Source organism: Etheostoma spectabile, chromosome 5 (genome assembly GCF_008692095.1).
Source record: "Etheostoma spectabile isolate EspeVRDwgs_2016 chromosome 5, UIUC_Espe_1.0, whole genome shotgun sequence".
Taxonomy (NCBI): domain Eukaryota; kingdom Metazoa; phylum Chordata; class Actinopteri; order Perciformes; family Percidae; genus Etheostoma; species Etheostoma spectabile.
This window is the reverse complement of record NC_045737.1, coordinates 8,537,728-8,561,278: the sequence shown is the minus strand read 5'-3', so window position 1 is coordinate 8,561,278 and position 23,551 is coordinate 8,537,728. Positions and strand designations below refer to the sequence as shown.

Below are 23,551 nucleotides of genomic sequence, written 5' to 3'. Positions count from 1 at the left end.
TACAAAGCTCCTCTGTCCTGCTATTGGATGTTATTGTTGTGTGATTCGTGCAGCCATCAGATATTTTTCTTAGGCCTATCATTATTATGATAGTATTTTAAACAAACCACAGTCAAGACTTGTGATTTAGAAAAGCGGTGAGCAATGAAGTCTGTCATTGAACTGATGTGTATCTCTGAGTTGAACCTCATGTTGTCAATAGATCTGTGTCACTCAAATCTAGTTTTATGACTACAACACAGTGTAATGCCTTCACTCCAGTATTTTTAGATATATTTAATAGTCTTCAAAGTGCTTTTAACCCAAATAATGTGGAAAATCCTCTATGGGCTGTTTGCAATATCATTCAGGTTAGGTCAGGTCAGTTTACTTTATTGGTACCCGTAGGTAGACTAGGTTTACAGTCTAAGAGGCAGGGCATCCTTTGTCATTGTCATACAGTATCATTGTGAACACTGTCAGTTTGTATTGTCTCTTTGTGAAACTTGTGTGTGAATTTATCTATTCTGTGTAATTTTTCCATAATGTATTTTTATTGTATGAAACAGAGGCTCAACTGATTAGAATTTTCTTAAGTAATCCCAACTCAAAGAATGAAACTTGTAAACCTGCAAACTAAGTTCTGTCTCTTCCTTGAAAATTATTAAACATTTTCTACTGAAGTTTACTCTCACTATTTACTGTTTTCCTGGTTATAATAAAGTTATGAATGCACACAAACAACAGGTGGAGTAACATAGAGATTAAGATGTTTCAAAGCAGTGACTACCTGTTGTTGGAAGACTTTTATTTCAAAGTTCAGTTATAAAAATGCCCTTCCAGGCTTCTCTGTAGGAAGAAATATGCTTTTTAAAACGCCGAGTTGACTCAGGTTTTAGGGGATTACATCAGCACGCCAGGATGTAATCAAGCATCCGTGTTACAACCATTGCAAGCCGTTCTGAATGAGCATGAGAAGCGGTGAAATTACAATAACTGGGGGGAAAAATATCAAAGCACAAATACATTTTTGCCTATTTTGCCTGTAAGCCCAGACGACAACCCTCAGTTCCCTGAGTTAGTGACAAAGAATATCCCAATGGAGGTGACCGCTATCAAAAAATAACCTTAAACTACTACCGGATTTGTCTAAAGGGGTGATATTCTCTAGAAAATTCATGATTCTATCGTGCAAGCACTAGTGGTTGATCAAAGTATAATTTGAATTTTATTTGTGCAATCTACTATAGTAGCATGGCAACCAATACAAATATGTTGTAATACTAGAAATTGTCATTCATTACAAATTAAAACTGGAAGTGTGTGTGTGTGTGTTAGTGAGTCTGTTAAAGCAGGATTCACGGTTCTTCTGCAATTTGTTTTTAGCAGATTTAAACTTTGTTTGCTGATGCATCTAGACTGAAAACTCTGTTTAGGGACTTATTTTTAACTCCTATTATAGTAAATTATAGCATGCAGATCTATGGCATGTACGCAAGCATACAACCAAAGCTGTTATTTAAAACTTTAAAAAAATTCAGTTCAAATTGTATGTTCTTATTTTGTTACAGTGCATTCAGGATTATATCTATATACAATGTTATTTGTACAAAAAAAAATGCCAATGCCCATCCCTGGCATCTTATAAACAAAGTGTACAAGGAGATACATCTTGCAGCAGCACAGAGGCAGAATCCAAAATTGCTTTGTTTGTGAAGCGTTAAAACATTAAGACCTGCCCACACAGCGATTTGGTGTATTCAGAACGTGTATGGCTCTGTTTGTCACGTTAGAGTTTCTCACAGGAACAAAAGCAAGTTTCAGTGTCGTCCTCAGGAAAGCTTGTCTCCAACAGATACGGTCCTGTCCCCAGAGCGTGTGTGTGTGTTTGTGTGTGTGCATGTCCAGACCAGGATAGCTGCTCAGTGTCTCAGCACCATAAGTGTCCATATTGAGGTGTCTAGTGGACTTTGGGTCTGTCCTTCCGATGTGAAGTCATTGAGAGCCTTTGTCAATCAGCCAGGAAATGTCTCCAGTCCTGCAAACCCCCAAAAAACAGCTGTGAGACAAACATCCACACGTACATGTTTATCAAGTCAATTGCTACTTACACATGGTCAATATGAGTGAAATGGAAAATAGGAAAAGCTCATATTTGTCCGTACTTGCCAAGCCGTGCTAACATCCTTCAAATTTTGAGTTTGCATTAATAGAAATAAAAGACGAGAGACAGGAAGGACACTACAGTCAAATTAGACCAAAACACAGTGACAAAACAGGCAGAAATGTATGCACAACAATAAGTACAGCAACATGATATCACTGTGGTAATATTTTTTTTACAGGTCCAGTTTCCTAATAATATACAAATTTAATAATGAAGGAACAGATATCTAAATAACTTTGAAATGTGTCAGGTTATACTTATTACATGGGAAATTAATTGATTACAATTATTTCCTAGTGCAACATCGATTCTTTTAGTCAGTGTACAGTGAGTCTTCTGAACAAACCATTCATTTTCACATACATTTTATTTTAATACTCCCTCCTAATTTAGCATTTATTAACATGAACAATTAAATAGTTTATAACACAATAAAAAGATGTAATGCAAATATAAGGACATTTTTAGTGTTTATCAATGTATTGGTTGACAATTGTTGATGATTTATAATACATGTACAAACACTAATATCTGTACAACAACATTATAGTGTGTTATAAGGAATGTATTAAGTGTTTATATGTGCTTATTAATACTTGATAGGGGGGTTAAAGTAAAGTGTTTCAGCGATTTCTCTAGAAATTAATAATTGCTTTTTTCTTTATACCACAGATAAATTAGTGGGTATCTGATATACAGTTTTAGAAATGTGTCTATACTATTGCCTACTCTTTTTTCCCTATAATTACTAAATTACATTGTTTTTTTTTCCACGGAACAGCCGCAGGAATAAGCATAAAATAAAGGGTCACTGTATTTATTAAATAATTTTTCTGTAGTACTCTGGTTTAGTGTAATTTCAATAAGCCATAGTCTTATAATACTTTTCATGTGATTGAAGTCACAAGTTCCACAACTCTGTGTGTTTTCAGTCAGAGTGATAACGTCTCATGTTTTTCTTCAGTGTAAGACCTGAGAAACCTAAAGAACATAACAGCTATTGTAACCGGGACCAGATTTAAGTCTTGGAAGGAGACTTACTCCACATCTCGTTTCTTAATCGTCTTTCCGGATCCTAAGACCTCTGCCACCCGGGATACAATGGGATCATAGTTCATGCTGGCAACAGCAACCACCTCCTCACTCCTAGGGGTGGACCAGAGGAGGAAACGATCAGAAAATAGACGGGGAGTCAAAATTCAAGACTAAAATGAATACAGAGTGAAGATAAGTTCAATCTAAATATTCATCTACATCTACATTCTCTGGTTTATTTAAGATTGTAAAAAATAAACCTACCTGGTGTAAAAGGCCACGAACCTCAGTTCATCCAGATCTCCTTGTATTATGACGTCATCGAATCCTTCACCGTAACCTTTACAAATTATGTATATGTGTGTATTTGTTAACAACATCCAATTCAAGCTTTCACAGCTTTTCACACATTTCACAGCTAGATGGCAGCGGTGTAACCTCTGATCATTCTCCTAAAGCATGTCTGCATCATAATAACACTCTTGAAAATGGACTGATATCTACCTGCATAGCGTATGGTCTTCCCAAACATGGCTGACCAGAAGTAAGGCACAGTATGGATCTCAGCGGCTCTGCCCATCATGCTGAGAGCTGCCACCCTCCCTGTCAATAAGGTTGAAAACAAGACACATTTACATGCTTGTCTTTCAGCACGTAAATCCTCATCACAGTCAATAATAACTCTAGATATAAATATGTATATTATATATTATATTAGATGTATCAGATATGCAGTCGAAATGCAGTCAGGATAACACACTCACCGTGTACATGAGCCATTTGCCAGTGAGGGATGTTCACCTTCTTGTTGTTGCGTGGTGGGAAAGGAAACACCACCACATCTCCTCCAGCAAAGACCCCTTCAGCACTTGTTTGCATCATCTGGGAGAAAGTAAAGGTGTTAATTACCAACATGGGTCAAAACCCTCACTAAGGCTTCAGTCCTTTGCATGATACCTTGTTGACGGTGATGAAGCCCTTGGCGTCCATGTGGATGCCGCTCTGTTTCAGGAAGCCGGTTGCAGGAATACTTCCTGAGAGACATAAGAGAAAACAGATTAAATATGGGGCTGCTACAGTTTATCAAAAGGGAGTCTCATCATCTTATCACTGCAGATTGTGATACATTTTTAAAGAAGGTACATTTTGCATCATCGTTGACATCACCTGCTCCGATGACACACGCGTCTGCCCGCAGAACCTTCCCACTCTTTAGTACCACCTCTTTTAGCTGTGTAAACAGGAAAAACAATATGGCCAGGCCATGTACTAAATATGAATAATGTAAACAACTTTGAGACTTCTATTCAGGAAATTACTCTTACAACCTCTAACAACCTTTTTTCTGACTCCCTCTTACCTAGAGTGATCGAGTCCAACATGCAGCGAACACAATACATACAATACAGTACAACATTTTCTGTTAAAATTAGAGTGGTTAATTCTTAATTTGCTGCTCACTATAGCATAAACTACTGGGTATCTAGTGCATGATATAGTAATAGGGAGGGATTTCAAACATAACCTCAGATTTTTAAAGCATTTCAATCAAAATCCTGGAATAATTTGAGAGTTGACACAAACCAAATTGTTTTTATTTTTGGTTAATATTCTTTTCTGACTGATCTTCATCCTGGAGGTTCAGTTGGTAACTTAAAAAAAAAAAAAAATACTTTTTTTTGTCATATTTGCTAAAACTGTCACTATACCCTGACAGTAGCACATGAAACAGATAACCTGTGAAAAAGAAACATGTTTCTCTGCCTCGTCCTAGTGTGCCTAATGGCATCTGCAAGATTCCACCGTGCCCAAAGAATACAACCAATCAGAGCCGAGGAGTCCCTAACGCAATGTCAAAATGTTTTCACAAACATGTTCTAGTGTACTATACTTTGTAGGTTTGCACTGGTCACCAGCTAAACAGTGATTGCTTGTTTTTCTTTGGGTGCATTGGGATTTTGCAAATCTATCTGTAGCACCAGGAGGAGGCAGAGGACCATCATTTTCCCTCAGATTACCTGTCTGCAGTTTTAAACAAGCGAGGGTGGTGCTGCTGAGCATCATGTCATGCTGTTTCTCTCACTTTCTGAATACCTGTCCATGATGGCCAATCATCTCTGCCACCTCGTTCAGCATGTAGAACTTCACCCTGTTTACCTCAAACAGCTGCCCGAGAACAAAACACAACACAAACCCAGTTACCATGTGGTCTTGCTGGGGTATTTCCCAGAAAAAAATTATAATTTGCATTTTAAGTAGTGGCATTTTTTTGTTTCCAGAGAGAGTAACAATGATAGCATCCTGGAGGTACATCATATTGTACCATGACTGTGTCCCTACCTTCATAATGGCTTTCCCTACTTTCTCTCCGAGAGCTTTTTTGAAGGGGACTGTCTCGATCCCGATGACAGAGACCGAGTGGGCCTTGTCAGTTAGAGCTGCAGCCACCTCCATGCCTGCCAACACAATAACAGGATCCAGTTCATATGTGTAGTAATTAATGCATGATGATGAAGACAATAACAAGCCCAAAAAATTAACAAATGATTGGAATATTTAGGATATTTCTTTTCATTACTTTATGAATCAGAAAATACTGTCAACAGCCATGTTTTTAGAAATTAAATGTTCTATAAATCCAGCTATTAATGATATATGAACAAACCCCTTTCTACAAACCTTCAGTTAATAAATGGGAATATAACTGGCTGCACGTAAGTGAAGTGGAGATTTCTGGCTCAGAGCATGATAAAAAAATTCATTTTGAGAAAAGGGCATTTAAAGTATGTATTGTAAAATTCCACACATTTTATTGGAAACCACTATTTACATCTAAAAAAGAATAAAGATTAGATAAGATTAGACTAGATTAGAAAGGAAGATATTACTTTTAAGGTGGCTCTAATTCTTTAGTGTAATTTTTCAAGGTTTCATAAATACGAGCCCAGATCTCATTGTGACACCTTATTAATTCACTTTCTTTTTATCCCCTTAATTTGTCACTCCTCTTAATCAGAACAAATGAGAAGAATGTGTTAATAACTGTCTTTTTCTCACCAACAAATGATGTTCCCACAATCACAGCATTCTTGTTGTTTGCCAGCCGTGCTATGCTGTTAGCGTCCTCGGGTGTCCTGAGGTGAAACACGTTCCTGACGTCCTTGCCTTTGTAGATCATTGGTTTGGGACTTACAAGCAACAAGTGGAAGCAATCATATGTCAGTTTAATCATTCATCTCAGCAGCTTAATATCTGTACAAGGTTGTTGTCCTTACTTGCTTCCTGTAGCAATAAAGAGTTTCCTGTACTCAATCCTCAAGCCATCTTCAAAGGTCACAGAGCGTGTTTTCACATCTATCGCCACAGCCTAAAACACACATGGCAGGGTCATGCAGGTTTATACAGTACATTACCAGACCGATCTAGATCTAGTTAATAACGTGATTGATCTGGTTACCGCCTCTTACCTCTTTCTCTGTGAGCAGTTCTATGTCATGATCCTGCAGGAATTCCATGGAGCGCAATCTTAGCTGCTCTGCTGTGCTGTCTAAGGACTAAGGGTCAGCAAGTTAGCGCTGAGTACATCAAACAACAAAAATCCCTGAATCCAAAGGCAATCTCCAAAGTTGGACAACTGTAAGCCAATTAATAATAATCCTTTTTAAAGCTTTTCATGGCAATGGAAAGTCACACCATTTTGGGTTCAGTTATGTACAGTATGTTTACTTCTGCACAAGTCAAAGTCCTTTAAATATCTGTTGCTGTGAAGTGTAGCTGTTCCCGTAAGAGCTCCTGTTTCAGCACCTCTGACCGAAGCAGCTCCTGTGCAGTCTGTTACATAACTTTCTTGGCAAAGTTCAGTTCTTTCTCAGTTTATGTGTGCAGGGTCTGTGTACAAACCTTACTCAATTTAGGCCTGTCATATGGAGGATGTCTGTCCATGGTGCACATGACGATGCGGTCGGTGAAGCCCTCTTGCCTCAGTGTCTCTGCACACACCAGACCTGCTGGACCTGCAGGTCACAAGAAAAAAGGAAAATAATCTTGGACAGTGAAGGGAGATGCTGCTAATCAGAGAATCAGGGAGTCAAATACAGCTGGAATCTTGTTGCTTGAGGGACAGAAACACACTGACCTGAGCCAATAATGAGAACATGGCTGAAGCCCATGCTGGAGTTAATAACTGCTGTGCATCGGGCCATGGGCTTTGACCTTTTCTGTGACTGAAGTGCCTGTAAATTAAAAAAAAAAAGAAAAGAAAAAAAGAATCAGGTGGTTTGTTTATTTTCCTGCATAAATTCCCCACATTCTTCCTCTAGTTACCTGCTTGTTTGCACGAATGATCACCTTGTCCTTTTCAACTCTGACCTGGAGCAAACAGACAAGCGATATGTACAATTTTTGTTGGCGCTTAGAGACATGAGAAAGTAGAGAAAGTAGAGAACGTGTTAAGAGACAGCCCCAGTGGGGAAGGTCACCTGGAAGGTAGGCAGGCTGTCCAGCCCGGGGAAGTCCTCGAGGTCTCCTGTTGCAATGTTGAAGCACGCACCATGCCACGGACAGCGCACGTGTCCTTTTGACAACACACCTGGAAGGACAGAAAATTACAAATCAAGTATATTATTAAGTTTGTTAAAAAATCATACCTAAAAAAAAATATATTACTCACCTTTGACCAGAGGTGCTCCGTAGTGTGGACACTTGTGGGCCATGGCAGAGAACTCCCCGTGTTCTTTGATCAACAAAGCTCTGCCACTTCCCAGGTCGACCTCTCGCATCCTGTCACACACACACCACACACACCACACACACACACACACAACACACACACACACACAGTCACTGTATTATTAAATCCTTTCAAGGAAACAAAGTTGACAAGTCAAATACAACCTAGACTAAAAATGGCATGCATCAGAACTACAGCTACAGTACAACTTACCTTTATCCATTCAAGCTACACTCTGTTAGCAACAACATGAATTAAAGTTACAGTTCACACAAAAACACTTGAATGACAATCATGAAAATAATTTGTGCATTACAGGCAAGACAATGTAACTTTTTACAGAAGGATTGACAAATCTTCCTCTTATCTGAAAAATGGAATTTATTAGCAATACAACACACCTTTATCCAATCCAATACACTCTACAGCCTATCTTGTTCTGGTATGACCAGTAGCTTATGGTGGCTAATGTTAGTAGCTAACCAGTAGCTAATGTTAGCAAACTTAATATAGCCAACATATACGCTGTAACAGATTTATCTCTTATGCATAACACTATTTGTGTTTTTGTGTCCCTTTAGGATATGACCTTATATCCTTCTGGTTTCTTGAGCTTCATTTCAATTTAGTATGTTTTTCGCTTTAAATTAACGTTTGTGTGGTGTACATCATAAGAGTACATAACACCTTCTTTACCTCAACATGCAAGTGTGCATGAGTATGTGTTGTGTTTGGTTGGAGAAAAAGAAAGTTGTGCTTTTCATTTTCTTACTGTCCGTTTTCCAGATCTTTAACATGACAGACGGAGGCCTCCACGTAGTCCCGTGGTTTGTGGTAGAGGGGAAGCGGGGTGGAGTCATCATCAGAGCCGTGTCCCAGGGCCCCGTTAGGTCTGCTGTCAGCAAAGGGACTCGCTTTGCCATTAGGTGACAGCCCATCCACCTCTTTTTCTTTTTCCAGGAGAGAGAGTTCCACTTTAACTTCAACTGCACAACACAAACACATCTTACTCAGAAAACGTGTGAAACTGCATGACTGAACACTTGCATGTCAGCTATGGTGCTGTGAAGCTCTCGAATTATTTGAGTAACATTGGCAGACTATCACTGGTGGATTGCACTATTATTCCTGTATAACTGTCGTCTGTTATTTTATTAATATTCTTCACCATTGCTATGGAAAAATATTTTGCCATTCAGCTTGGAGAGACTTTGGGACAAATTGAGTCTGACATCTCCACAACTATAACAAATGAAAACAGGAAGCAGGTTAAAGGAGACGTGTGAGAGCAACCTTGTCTTCTTTTCTTTTCCTTTCCAGCTTCTAGCCAGTACAATTACAGCTATCATTCAATTGTTCAACATTCAATATAAATCCAGATTTTCTAATTGCTATTAAAATACACCACACTGTGTGGAAGAGGCAAATAAATGTAGAAAGGTAGCTCACCGTTTTGCTACTAATTTCTAAAACAAATCAAACATTTATCCTTTACATCTAAATCTATCTCAATCTAAATCAATTTACTAATCTGCAAAATGTAGATTTTGAAAAGGTAAAAATCCCTTAAATAATGAGATTTCTATAAAAGAAACTGAAAAAAACAAAACAAGTTTTTTGCTGCTTAACGAAAACCGGCTATAACTCAGTTGAGTAAATGTGTGGTGGAGATATTCCGTTTTCTTTAAGGACAACTGATGCACTGCTGTTGGGTTTATAGTTCTGAACATTAAGAAATGGTTGTGTAACTCCTTTTTCACTGCAGCAGGCTTTATCTGTTCGGCTGGAAAAATGTGCTGATCATCCGGTTCTTACACAGTAATCTGGCTGGAATTTTCTCCTGCTGAGCAAGTCTTAATTAAAATCAATGGAAAATCATAATAGTGAAAGCAATTGCAGGAGAAAAGAAAGAGAGAGCTTTCCACAGCTGAAGAGAATCTCTAGATGCCGCTGTAATATCTGCTGCTAAATGAGGCCTCACCACACTGATGCTTCATTTGATCCGCGCAAAAATGTTATCTGGTGTGGAACCAAGTGTGTCCCAAAATATTTTCTACAATGCTTTAATTTGCATATGTAGTGCTTGGAGCTTTAATAAGGACATTTATTACACTATTAAGCTGTGAGTGGGCACAGGGTGTTTAGATCGTTATGTATCATATCACCAAATAACCTTTCTGTATTTTTTCACATTCTTATGCAAATGAGAAGAGCGATGAGCCATGTCTACAAGTTCTTTCTCCCTCAAACACCCTGTCAGTTGCCAAATTACTCACCCAAACCCTAGATTTACTGGATGTTCAGGGGGAGATAACACTAATACTGCTATTACTTCTATTAATACACACATTTTTATTTAAATTTTCGGTCTCAGAATAGGCTTTTATATTATTTCTGGAATATTCATATTATCTTTGATCAATCTAATTCTTTGATGTGATTTGAACCTATGAGTGAATTCAGCCCTGGACTAAGACTTTTGTGTTTTAGATGCTGAATAGTTCATTTATTCACGAACTCCGTTCCAGTACTGAGCAGTAAATCTCTCTCCTCAGATACCAGTAGATAGTATACATCATCTCAACGGATCCGGATCTCTGCTTTATTTTGATACTTTGATGGCAAGGATATTCATATTAAACATAAGTCTTAGCTGAATGTTATGAGACTTAAAATATAGGCCAACTATAAATCTTAGGTAAGAACTTGTAACATGGATACCATTAAAGTATCAGTGATCAGAAGAATTATAAAATCAATGAGCTGCTCTGCCGTGTCCTCCTTTGCCCAAATAATCATAAGTCACACAACACCTAGAAAAGTTATAAAACAGAAGAGATACCTTCCTTCATGCGTTCTTCTCCAGTTCGGGCTTCTGTAACTTCCTGTTCCTCTGTTTGATCTGACCCTCACCTGATGGTAGAGACAATCTGTACAACTGTCTAAAACCTTTCCCACTGTGTAAAAAGATATTTTAATATGATATTCCTGTTAAGTTTGACTTGTTATTGATTGATTGTTTTTCAGTAGACACTGACTCTTTACAGTCAGCAGCCTCGGTTCCATCATTTGTATTGTACGCAGACAAGTAGTCCCTCATCTTTCTCACTCCACCTCCTCGTGATGCACTAAACGGATGATTTGATCTCAAAGCGTTTGGTCTCCATACAACTGAGTCAGAAATACAGTGTGTTAACTTATTATTAACTGCAAGACCACAATAAAGCGCGGTAGCTCCCAGCCACGCTAACACTGTTGTAGACACACACACACACACACACACACAGTGTCGTATTTTTATGTTCATGTCTCAGGAGGTAATCGTCTTGACCAAAGATGCCACAGAGAGCAGTAAAATTCCTCCCACACACAAAACATGGTACAGAGGAAGCTGGATTTGAGATGACATGTAAAAAAGGATTTGGAACTAAATAAATAATACATCTTTTTGGGGTTTTTTAATAAATACTGTGGAAACCTGTTTTCAGCTAGATTCACTGACATAAAAAAATGATTGATTGACTGAGTGTCTTCCCTGTATGAACAGTAAAGTATTTAAATGGATTTGTCTATTATCACTGTATTTATACTTATGGACTGCCATTTTATGAAACCTTTATTTAAAATACATTAAAAGCAGAAAATATCTGTAAGAGAAGCCATTTTTCCAAATTACAATAAACTCTCAGCATTCTCCATTTTTACATTCTCAGAATTTTACTTTAATCTACATTTATTTAAATAAATAGAACAATAATACTACTAATCCAGCTGCACACAACAAAGCATATTAAGCCTATAAGTCAATATTATAATTGATTGACATTTTAGTAGGATATTGATGTGATGATATTATGTTACCATGTTGTTCTACAAATGTATGTTGCAAAATAACGTCACGCAACAGTTCATTGCTTTGAACGTCACTTTGATTATAGAATCTTATAAATGATTTTGCTGACATTTCCATATTAATGAGTGGAAATATCTCTAATATTGTGAGAATTATTTCAACCATGTTGCTCAGCCCTACTAGATTTACTGAAAGCAAATTAGTTATTTTGTCCTCCCTCTGTGGGTGTTAGGATCTGCGGCTTTCCTTTTGTTTTTGTGTCTGTATGAGAGGCGTGGCGTGGCGTGGCCAATCTGCTCCCACTCACCTGCCAGTTCAATCAACCACCTGCAAGCCCTCAGCACTGATTGCCATCTCCTCTTGCTGCAGTATTTAACACTCTCTATCGCAATTTTAACGGATTGTTTTTAATTTTACCTTTTAGGAGAATTTGTATATAACTGATCCCAATGTGTTTCATATCACAGAGGCAGTGGTGGCCTAAAGGTTAGAGAAACAAGCTTGTGACCGGTTCAATCCCCAGACTGACAGGATCAAGTCTGGGTGGGGAAAGTGAAAGAGCAGTGCTTGTCCTTCCCTCATTACCACTGAGATGCCCTTGAGCAAGGCCCTTAACCTCAACCGCTCCATTGGAGCTGCTGAGTGGCCAGCAGATCAGACTGGTGGTTGTACTGGGCAGCTTCCAGGTATCAATGTTGCTTATTTGTAAATACACTGTTCCTGTTTTTATTTTTTGTTTTTTATTTTTTTGTTTTGTTTTGTTTTGTTATAACTGCTGACACTTTTCTGTTCCCTGTATCTGTCTTTTATTGTCTGTAAAGCGTCCTTGAGTGATTAGAAAGGCGCTGTTAAATAAAATGTATTATTATTAATGTGTAACTGTGTGAATGTGACAAGTCGACGTTGCAAATAAGAATTTGTTCTTAAATCGACTTAGATGGATAAATAAAGGTTAAATAAAAACTAAACATGTTCAGAACAAACTCAGCTTTCTGTAAAGTGAGGCCCAAATTTATTCCAGAGCAATGTATAAAGAGATAATTGTTCACTTTTTGAAATTTCTCTTGAAAACAAATCTAAACTCAATTGTTTTGGTACTTGAAATGAATTTACAAAAGTATTGCAATATATGAATCAAATAAATAAAACCTTCAGAGGGTTAAACGGGTCTCTCACTCCACTCCTTGCTGGTTTGCCGTCGTACCTAAAGTGGTATCTCAGCCAATCTTTATTAAACCTATTTTCCTGCTAGCTTGCACTTTATCTCACTGCTTGTTTTTTTAACCAGCTTGTCTGACCTGTTGCTCTGTTTTTGTCCCCTTCAGCCCTGCCACACTCTACCTGCCCATTTTCCTCAGCCAGCCTCGTGCCTGTATATCTCAGATCTACGCCCAGACTGCTTGATCCCCATTTACCCCAATTCTCCTTTTTTTGTTGATATAGCATTTAAACCTGCCTTTGTCTGCCTAGTGGGTTCATTTCGGTTTTCCAGTAGGTTTTAACAGTAGGTGGGAGTACTCTAGAAACACCAGTTTTTTCTCACCTGCACCAGCTGTAATTGTGCTTGTGGTGTTTGTTTTCTTTCAAACTAAACCCATCTACCCCTTATTGAGATTTGGGGGATAGAAATGTTGGTTACCTGGTTTGGGTTTGGAGAAGCATCCTCCCATGATGGGCCTAGGGTTGAGGGACTCCCAGAGGGAGGGGGGGGGAGGGGGAGGTGTGGTCAGATCCTTGGGCTGGGCTGCTTGGTTGGGAGGTAACAATCACACAGAGCTGTGTATAGAACCTGCAGGTACGGGCTGGCCATTGCACAAGTCAGCTCCTCCACATAATCTGCAAGGACAGAGTGAACAACATTTTCAAAACACACACACCAGACTGATCTGTGTATCGCTGGTTTGCGTTTTATAAAAATTAACAGAAATAACAGGTTTTTTTTTTTTAATTCTTTCAATTTAAAATTTTAGTTTTTAATTTGCAATTTTGTCTTTCAAATTGACAAAATGTTTGGCACCCATTAGTCTCCACACTTTTTTTATGGTCCTTCTAATCAGTCATAGTCACTGATTGCCACCTTATTTTCTGTGTGTGTGTCTATATTACATTTTAGTGCTTTAAAGGAAGCAATTGTGTTAATTAGGAACATTTCCACACACATTGTTGCCTTTGTTGATGCATATTGCATGGGAAACTGTTAATCATTAACTACACTGTGACACCTATTAACTTTCTCGTCACACTGCGCTTTAAAGGGAAGCAGGGGCCCCTTGAGGTTCAAAATCCCCCTTGTTTTGTTGCCATGTTGCCCTCACATTTTTGCCAGCTCTGGTATTTCACCCACACATACAGTAGTTAGTTACTTAGAGCATTGGCTGCTATAATTCTGAGCAGACCCAGGATGGAAGGTGTATGGCTCAACGTGGTGCAATCCATCACCAAATGATCCTTTTAAGGTACAACCAAAAGGGCTGCTTGATATTCTGAGCACATCTTAATGTCCTTGAAAGAAGAAAAAAAGTGTGCAGTGTTGAATGGAGCGCTGCTAAGAAAGAAAGTTCCTGAGAACAAATGAGAAATGGAAAGATCTCGGACTGGCCACAAAAACTTGTATGTATTTGTTTGCACTGCAGTGGGTGAAAGGAACTATGTACATTCATTCAAGTACTGTACTTAAGTATAATTTTGAGGTACTATTTTCAAAAGAAAGTATTGAGCTTTTGACTTAAATCTATTTGACAGCTATAATTACTAGTGACTTTGCAGATTAAGATTGTTGGTAAAATGGAATAAAATAAGAACAATTTCAATGCATTGTGAAAATTAAAATTCAGATTCAGATTCAGAACGGGACCTGTGACCTCTTAAAAAAAGACCTGAGACCTCTTGTGATATGTCAGATGTTTGTTTGTTCTCCTTTCTTCTCATCATTAAATCTTCAGCCTGTCTGATTTTGAGTAGTTAAACTAGTTCACTCAGCCAGCTACAACAGTAAAACTGATGCATCAGTATCAACAATCTTATAATTTTGTATATATTAATAAATTAGTCATGGGCCATATCTTCTGCACAACAATTAACCTTTGCTTTCATGTTTTTAGTATATTTTGCTGTTAATACTTTTGTACTTTTAATTATTAGGATTTTGAATGCAGGTCTTTTAGTTGTAAGAAAGTATTTTTTTCCATTGTTCCGTTTGTACTTTTGGTTAAGTAAAGGAAAATAAAATAGTTCTTTCACAACTGTTAGTTTGAGACATTTAGCTGAACATGTTTTGCTGGAAGTAACGTAAAGTCAAAAAATAAATTAAAGGCAATGATGATTTTTGGTTTTAATATCACATCAGATTTTCCAAACTGACCATCTCCCACAATATGTTTCCGTATTCCTGAGCTATGCATCCACATACAGTATCTGTGCCAAGCACTGACATTTTCCTGCATTCAGTTATCAGACAGGCTAACAGAGCCGAGCCTCTGAGGTTGTGTTTCACTAAATACAGAGAGGAACATGTTCACTTCCTAAAGAGAGAAGGCTTCACATGTCAACTAATCCTGGAGTTTCAGCAAGCACCAAGGTATTTTGTGAAAAACTAAAGTAGGTTAAGTTGATTTGGTCCTCCCAACATATGACGCAGATCCCGCTTTCTCGCTGTCGGGCCTGTCTCCAAGCTGTGCTTAATCCTTCCTGCAAACAAGCTGTCACTTTCGCTCATTTCCCTACAAATGTAATACCTGTTACTGGAATGTTAGAGGGGAGAATTAGCGAAACGCAGCTCCTGGCCGGTGGCGAGCAAGTCGATCTATAAACTGACTGGAGTGAAAAAAGCAGGAATGTTGAGCACTACATCCATCCTCATTCAAAAAACAAAAAAACATATTTACAACAGAAAAATATTGCTCTACAAAGATGAAATTGTCAAAAAGGGACATCATTCTTCACAAATCTCTAGAAAGAACTCATCTTGCAGCTCAAGACCTTTGCTCTGTAATGCTAAAATATACAGCAAATGTCCCATAATCCTCCCAGCCAGTGGCAAACCTGATCCACCAATAAATACTGGATTTGCAGCAGCAACTGAAAAAAAAAGAAGAGCTGCTGGTTCAGTGGCTCATTCGCCTCTGACAATCCAAATCGGTGGTCTCTGTTTTAATGAAACACTTGCTTAGCAGGTACGTTAGCCGGTAGTTTTTTACAATTAGGGCTCTCTGATCCTCAACCGATAAAGGACATTTTGACCACACCTCTTTCCCTCACTGTGCACGTTTTTCTGGTTTGTGAATTACAAGATAAGCTGAAGGAACCATCCCGCTTGCGTCAAAAACACTGTTGAGTAAAAGTGCTCTCTCACCAGGCTCCTAGTGGTTATCTGTTTGTTTACTGTCATCTGAAGGAAGCATTCAATCTAAGGGACAAATGGGTGGAATTGGAGGGTCTTTGAAATGTAATAAAGATCCTAACTCTGCAATTCTTATTTTGATTGTTCACAGTGGAAGGAGACATGCGTTTCAGTCCACGATTGAAGTTATATTTGTGCACCTTCGTCAATGGAGTCACCAGCATGTGCCAACGAGCTTTTGATTATTTGCTATTTACTCCATTGTCTACGTGTCTAACTATAAAAGAATGGATTGGATTACCACAATCCCCATTAAGAAGCTCTAGTACGTGACACAATCATACACTGCAAGCAAGTTCATTCACACCATTCCTGACCGAGTTTCTACGATTGTTTGTATTGTTTATTGTAGGCAAATGCTAGTGGATATTACCATGTTCCAGGCGAGCTCAGGAGAGCTGACAACATCTTCATAAGTCCCCATACAGTATGTAAAGAAATTGAAAATGATCGAATATTTCTTAAGTCTGACCTACGTTTTAACAGGCTACAGAGGTCAAGTTAAGGTTTCAATGGGATTCAAAACCAAACCTTTAGTGTTAGATGCCACATGGCTCTAGAAATATACTGTGATTAAGCATTTTTTACTGTGGCACTCAAAGGAGTTCACAGAGGTGAAAGATTTTGCATTACTTTCTTCATTTTTTTCTTTAAAAAGTTGACCTTAACGTTACATTCTGTATATTATATTCTTCTGTAAAGCTAAAGCTGGTTAACAAAAACTACCAACATCAATCAGCTGCGGCTTTTAGCGATAACCTGTCTATGATGTCATGGAAAACTAGAATTGTGGTTTACAGGAGGAGCTGTGCTTCCATATAATAAGTCTGCTATTGACCGGTTTCTCAGCATGTACACACACAAACAAACAAACCAACGCACACACAAACCAACACACGCACACGCGCACACACACACCACACACGCACGCCAATAGAAAGAAATAGAATGTGAGATGTACTGTGCGATATTTCTTTTTCTCCCAGTTTTCTAAAGAGTTCGATCAATTTATTTGTCACATCACATCGTATAAGGTACAATGATGTGCCAACTATTAAAAACTTAATCAGCCTTGTACATGGTCTTATTTTACATGTGTGTCACAGAGCTGATAAAATCTAAATCTACTCTGTGTTTCTGGTATTGTGATTTACTGCACTACTACATTGTTCTCCAGGGAAGATCTGTTATCGGAAAGAGCAAACAACTTCCATACAAGTATGGGCACAAATGCAGGCAAAATACATCTGTCTGTACACAGAGCACCGCAGAAACATATCATATTGGGAATTTACAAAAACACAGCTACATTTCCTTGACTGTAAAAGGAATAAATAAACCTTACCAATGTGCTTGGAGCAGGTGCACTGAGATCCTGTCAAACTCCCTGGTGCTCAGCTTCCGCTGCGGAGCACGGTAGCATATAAGCACATGAGTCTTCTAACAATCCTGTCCCTCTCTGGGATTGGCTCTGTCCACCGGAGTATTCCCAGTCCGTGCTTCCCTCCGTACAATCCTCCGCTCTCCTCTTCTGCCTCTTGATGCAGCAAAGGCTCTAGAGTGTGTGTGTGTGTGTTTGTGTCTTTGCGCTCAGCTCCTCGCAGAGACCCCCTCCAGCAGCAAACTGAGCAGACCGGTCGTGGGAGTTGCTCTCTCTCTGTGGCCGAGCCTGCAAATGCAGCACAGAGGCCAGTGTCTCAGCTGTATGCAGTATTGATGGAGTTGCTGAGGGGATGCTAACACAGCATGAATTCTCACTGTACTATGCTTTCTCCCTCCTCACCCCTCCTCTCTCTCTCTCTCTCAAACAGTCTCTCTCTACCTCTCTCTCTCTATCTGAGGGAGAAAGAGTTAAAGTGCAGTTGGTGCAGTAAATTCCAGTTTCAGTCAGGGGGGTTGGGTAGAGCAGGATTAAAAAGGTATACTGGGTCTTATAGAGCTCCCAAGATATTTCCGTTCCTTATGCTCCCACTGTGGGAGGAACTGTGCCTCCCCTTTAAATAACTGCTGGGATAAGGTCATTCACCTGATAATCTCCGATTCATTTCTGTAGAAATGATGGCAGCATTGACCCAGGAGGATGTTTCAGATTCTAAATTAACAACCCTAATGTTGTTTTCTAATGTGTCCGAATAAAAAAACATAACTGTCAGTCATTGATATTCAATTCAATTCGATTGATAATAACAATTGAGATTTATTGGATGGGATTTCTATTGGCCACATGGAGTGATTGTATTTCGACAGTGTGCTGACAGCTGACACGTGCACATGTGCTCCAGCGTCAGTATGTTTGTGTTACTCTCCACATGTGTTCAAGCACATGTAAAAACAATGGAGAGGAAGCCAGGGCAGGCGGTGTGTGCACATGTACAACAAGAGGACTGATCAAGGTCTCACAGAAAGGCTCTGATATATCACTCAGATTAATTCAATTACAGGAGAACTCTCTTCTGCAGGGGCCAAAGAGACCTGCAACATCCAAAACCCCAGATTAAGAGAGATGAGCGTGTGAGTGAAATGAATCATTCATAGGCTAAAATACTAAATCATGGCCTGCCTTAACATTATTGTCAGCTGTTGTTAGGGTAGATTCAACGTGACAGTAGATCCAGACTGAGTGTCATTTAAGCAAATGGGCAGGGTATTCACAACACAGCTTCATTCAAACTGATCTCAGTAATTTATTCTGTACCATTTATGATTTGTTGTGATGTCCAAGAAACTGACAAAACATGTCCAAATCACTTATAATCCTCACAATATACAACACTATACCAAAGCCAAATAGTCTATTAAGGACTAGGAGCTGGTAGTGCCAAATTCTCCCCTCCCTAAAATGAAATTTAACACAGAAGAGCTGCCGCACTGGAATGCAACAACTGTTAAACTACTCACTCCCGCTCCTGGGGCTGGAGAGAAGATATTTAGTGTACTGCTATCTTTATGTACATTTTCTAAGAACTTTTTTGTTGTTGTTGTTTTTGCTATATTTCAAAACAAAATTTAATACTCATGATGTTTCGGCTGCCTTGTTATGTTTTAAAAGGGGGGAGCAAACTGGGGATCTGGAGGGGGGGGATGTATTTCAAATGAAATGTCCTGTATTTCTACACCACCTAACCTCTTGAACACCCTAAAGTAACAGCCTAAAGAACACCTAAAGAAACAGCCACCTGCATTCTACAGTATTTTACATTATTTTTTTATAATAAATAATAAAATTAACAGGGCTAATGCAAAAAATTAGCCGTGTTACACTTAAAATGCCCCATTTCCACAGCCGAATCCCTGTCCCATCGGCGAGTTAACGTTAGGTGGGGGTGTGGCAAGGTTAGCCAACGCCAACTTGCGCTGCTCAGGAAGGCGATGTGGCTCTTGCACAGAGACAGCTGGGCTTTTAAGGAAATAATTATGACATAATGTCGCACTGTTGCTTGCTCTGGAGGGAACTACTGGAACTGTTGTGTCCTTGTAAATCATAGACTGTGGTCTAGACCTACTCTGTCTGTAAAGTGTCTCGAGATAACTCTCGTTATGAATTGATACTATAAATAAAATTGAATTGAACTGAATTGAACTACAGAGATCTGGACCTCGGTGACCTCATCGCTGGCTATGGCATGCTTGAAATGTGCATTTTAGGCAATAGGTTACTGATGGTGATGATCATGGTAGCAGCTGTCGCCATGGTCGCTGCACGTTCTGCGATGCCATGTTACATCCTGCTACGCTCTGCGGTGCCCTGCTACGTCCTGCTGTGCCTTGTAACGCCGCACAGTGCCCTGCTATGCCATGAACTACTACAAAGAACTACTACAAACTACTTTTTTTTGTGACTGTTATTGCCACTCTTCATTTTAACCCCAACCGGCCCGTCAGACGCCGCCTACCAAGAGCCTGGGTCTGACCGAGGTTTCTGCCTAAAAGGAAGTTTTTCCTCGCCACTGTCGCACTGTTGCTTACTCTGGAGGAGACTACTAGAACTGTTGGGTCCTTGTAAATTTTGGAGTGTGGTCTAGACCTACTCTATCTGTAAAGTATCTTGAGATAACTCTTGTTATGAATTGATACTATAAATAAAATTGAATTGAATTGAATCCTTGGTTCTAACTATATTTTATAGCAGTTGTTCCCAACCCTTTCAGCTTGCAACCCCTTAGACACAAAGCTTTGTCTGCTTGTGACCCTTCATCACAAGTTGCAAATAATGGCCAATTCAACCAAAGACAGATTTCTTTCAAAATGTAAAAACATCCAGTAATTCACAGGCAAAACAAAGACCAGAAAAAGTAAAAACTAAAAAATTAAAACCTAAATGTGATTTTGTTAAGCAAAAAAATGTTTCTTCTGATTTCCTATTCTGTTAACCATCTCCCGACTAGAACTGTTGGGTCCCTGTAAATTATAGAGTGTGGTCTAGACCTACTCTATCTGTAAAGTTTCTTGAGATAACTTGTGTTATGAATTGCTACTATAAATAAAATTGAACTGAAATTGAATTCAATTGATAATATTGAACCATAATTTGCTGAGTATTTCTATTTTTTAAATTATCCTTTTTACAAACTCAAGTGTGACATGTTCAAGTGATGACTTGGTAGTGGTTTGAGACATTTGTGTATAAAAAAAATAAAAAAAATGCTGTCAAAGATTGAAATGTGTTAGACGGTCCCTAACTTCATATAGCTAGTGACGTTGAACGGACATCGTCATTTTTTGTGTTTTTGAGCTGATCAAAACTGTAAAACGTCTGCCTAAATAAGCTCTCCAACATACCTCAAAACTGGGGGAAATCGCTATGGAGATATCGCTATTAATGGAGATATTGAAGGTAACAGCCGCAAAAACCAACAATGGCCAAACATTAAACTAACTTCACCCCTGTACTACCGTGTGTTGTATTTTCAGTCCAGGATCGCAGTTGAGCCTGATGGCATGTTTCTTACCTTTGTAAACAGATCAGCGGACTCGCGTTCTGACTCCTGTCCGGACTCGGGGGCTGACAGACTGATTGACAGCCTGAGCATGCCCTGGAAAGCGATCAGTGACGGGTTAGACTGAACCAACTCAAAGGGTTGTCTAGAAATGTGTTGTTGTTGTTTTTTTATGAGTCACTGGGTTAGTTGCACATAATAAAGTGATCATTGAGATTATATTTAAGCAGTGCTGCTTAAATATAATCACATGATTGCAGGGACTGATGATAAATGTATGTTTTTTCTTTTTAAAGACAAAAAGTGGGATGCAGCAAAATTATAATTTTGCTCCCCTTAATTAAATAAGACGGATGCATTTGTTCCACTATGGCTCAGGTGCCTATTCATCTCTTAACCCTTGTATTGTCTTCACTTTCGGGACCCTATGTGATCATTCTTATCTTGGAAAAAGTGGTCATATCCAGAATAATTTTTTTGAATTGAGTCAGGAATACATGTCTATCACATAAAATAAGGCAAGGCCATTGCTTTTCAGGAAGAAAAAATTTAACTTGTACCATTTTTCTTCTTGTAAAAGTTTGAAATAGGGCAGTTTGACCCAAATACCATACAAGGGTTAAAGGCTACAGTGATGAACGTTTAACCAGATTTTACTCGTCAAACGTACTGTACCTGTAAAATTAACAGAAAGAAATCATTACAAATGTAACTCTAAATCACAAGTATATGTTCACATACAGTATCTAATCATATAGGCTACTGATGTACATAAAAGAGTCAGTAGGCCTATATGCAGCCTATATCTGGAAAACTGTAGTATTCTCACTTGAAGACTTGTTTTTCGAGCATTACTGATGTACTACAGACTGGAGTATCAGTTCTTAAATTAAAAGTCCATCAATTTGGGAGTCAGTGGCCTGATAATCAGACTAAACTGGTATGAAATACATTAACATGACACCACAGCTAGCTTTAACTAAAAATTATACAGGTCATTTTTGACTTAATATTATTAATTGCATTTTAAAGAAAGGTTTTTATGTACACTATATGCGTAGATGCCTGTCTACTGGTAAATAAAGCCTTCCTATATTTTTCCAGACTCTGTAGACTTCAAAGGAATAACAACTACTGCAGTTTCTTATGTCACATTACTTTAATAGTTGTCAAAACCGGATGACAATCTCATAGTTAACCAGAAACAGAGATTACAGAAAATATGTAGTCTACAATTTGACTTAGAAATTAACAAATAAAACGCATGTAGCTTTAATGTCACTTTAGTCAGAAATTGTATTCCTGTCTTTGTCATACAAATAGAGCTACTGTAGTATTTAAGTATTTAAGACGTATTGTCAGTAGGTCATCTCTCTACAGGCTGACAGACCTCCATTATGAAGTATATGAATGTGCATATGTGATCTATAAAACCTCTGTCTTCAGGTAGTGCTTTGTCCTGTGCTTTGCCTGCGGGCTGTTTGGCACACTTGGTGGCCTCTGGTCGTAGTCCCCCATGCACACAGCTACAAAGAAGAGAGTCCCTCCGATGACAAGAGCCAAACCTCCAAACCATCCAGAGAACATTGCCTCTCCATACTCCCAGCGTGGCATCACATCAGGAAAACCCTCATCCCAGAAGTCCACCACAGTTGTGTAGGCCACAAGAGAGACGGGAGCCAGGGTAGTGAGTCCCGACACCCAGGACAGTACCCCGCCGAGGATAAGGAGACGTCTCTTTAGGCCAGGCTGCCCCACACACATCTCAACCCCCTCCAGTCCGGGGAAGGTAGCCAGCAGAGCTAACCCTCCAGTGGCAATAGACACTGACATGAGCACCCTGGAGATCTGCAAGTCCATGGGCAGCCCCATGATGGACTCGTAGGCCTTACACTGAACTCCCACCTCCTCGGTGTAGAGGCAGGTGTGCCACAGTCCAGAGAACCAGTTTTCTACCTCGTTCAGGTCAGAGTTCATTGTCTTCCACAGTGGAAGGAAGGTGGTGATCAGAGATGTGACTAAACCCCCAAACGTCACAAAAAGTGCAGTCCTTTGCATCATTTTAGTTGTTAGAAAAACCATCTTCTTCCTCTGCACATACACACTGTGCTGTGATTCCCGCTCAAGTGTGCAGGTCTGTGTAACAGATCTGGGAGATCCGCCCCACCTGCTAACAGAACCAACGGGGGCCAGCCCACTTATTCAGCCTCCTTAATAAAAGGCACCTGACAAATGGGAGAAACTGGGACTGTGGCATGACAACAGACATACTGTTTGTGTTCAATATCACTGCAGTGAACAATGGGGTCTGTTTTTAGATGAAACCAAATATGTCCAGCAGGAGTCTGGGCTATGTGCGCATAAGTGAACTTAAATTAATGAAACTTGAGCAAGCTGGGCATTGGAGGCACAAAAAAAAAGAATTAAAAGCTACTCCAGGAATTACTATAGT

At 39.1% G+C, this 23,551-nt stretch overlaps 2 protein-coding genes across 5 annotated transcripts; both read right to left on the bottom strand.

The window, feature by feature from the left end:
* Positions 1-766: 766 nt before the first annotated feature.
* On the bottom strand, positions 767-21,155 carry aifm3 (AIF family member 3). 4 transcript variants are annotated; one of them, XM_032516423.1, is made up of 22 exons: positions 21,112-21,155; positions 17,508-17,831; positions 13,403-13,599; positions 8,683-8,896; positions 7,851-7,960; positions 7,660-7,769; positions 7,505-7,549; positions 7,317-7,413; positions 7,082-7,194; positions 6,649-6,735; positions 6,457-6,548; positions 6,239-6,369; positions 5,522-5,637; positions 5,276-5,347; positions 4,349-4,412; positions 4,139-4,215; positions 3,946-4,063; positions 3,686-3,784; positions 3,446-3,521; positions 3,188-3,292; positions 2,145-2,165; positions 767-2,017 (listed from the first exon to the last, which is right to left on the bottom strand). In XM_032516423.1, exons 3-22 carry the CDS (start codon positions 13,431-13,433, stop codon positions 1,975-1,977), a joined length of 1,821 nt encoding a protein of 606 aa, XP_032372314.1. In that variant the 5' UTR covers positions 13,434-13,599; positions 17,508-17,831; positions 21,112-21,155; the 3' UTR covers positions 767-1,974. The 4 variants fall into 4 exon arrangements, with proteins under 4 accessions (XP_032372314.1, XP_032372315.1, XP_032372313.1 ...); XM_032516424.1 differs by lacking the exon at positions 17,508-17,831 and having other exon boundaries at positions 21,112-21,135; XM_032516422.1 differs by lacking the exon at positions 21,112-21,155 and having other exon boundaries at positions 17,508-17,933.
* Positions 21,156-22,258: 1,103 nt separating this feature from the next.
* On the bottom strand, positions 22,259-23,242 carry cldn26 (claudin 26). The gene has a single exon (XM_032516433.1). The coding sequence runs from the start codon at positions 23,179-23,181 to the stop codon at positions 22,525-22,527; it is 657 nt and encodes a 218-aa protein (XP_032372324.1). The 5' UTR covers positions 23,182-23,242; the 3' UTR covers positions 22,259-22,524.
* Between the last annotated feature and the right edge of the window lie 309 nt (positions 23,243-23,551).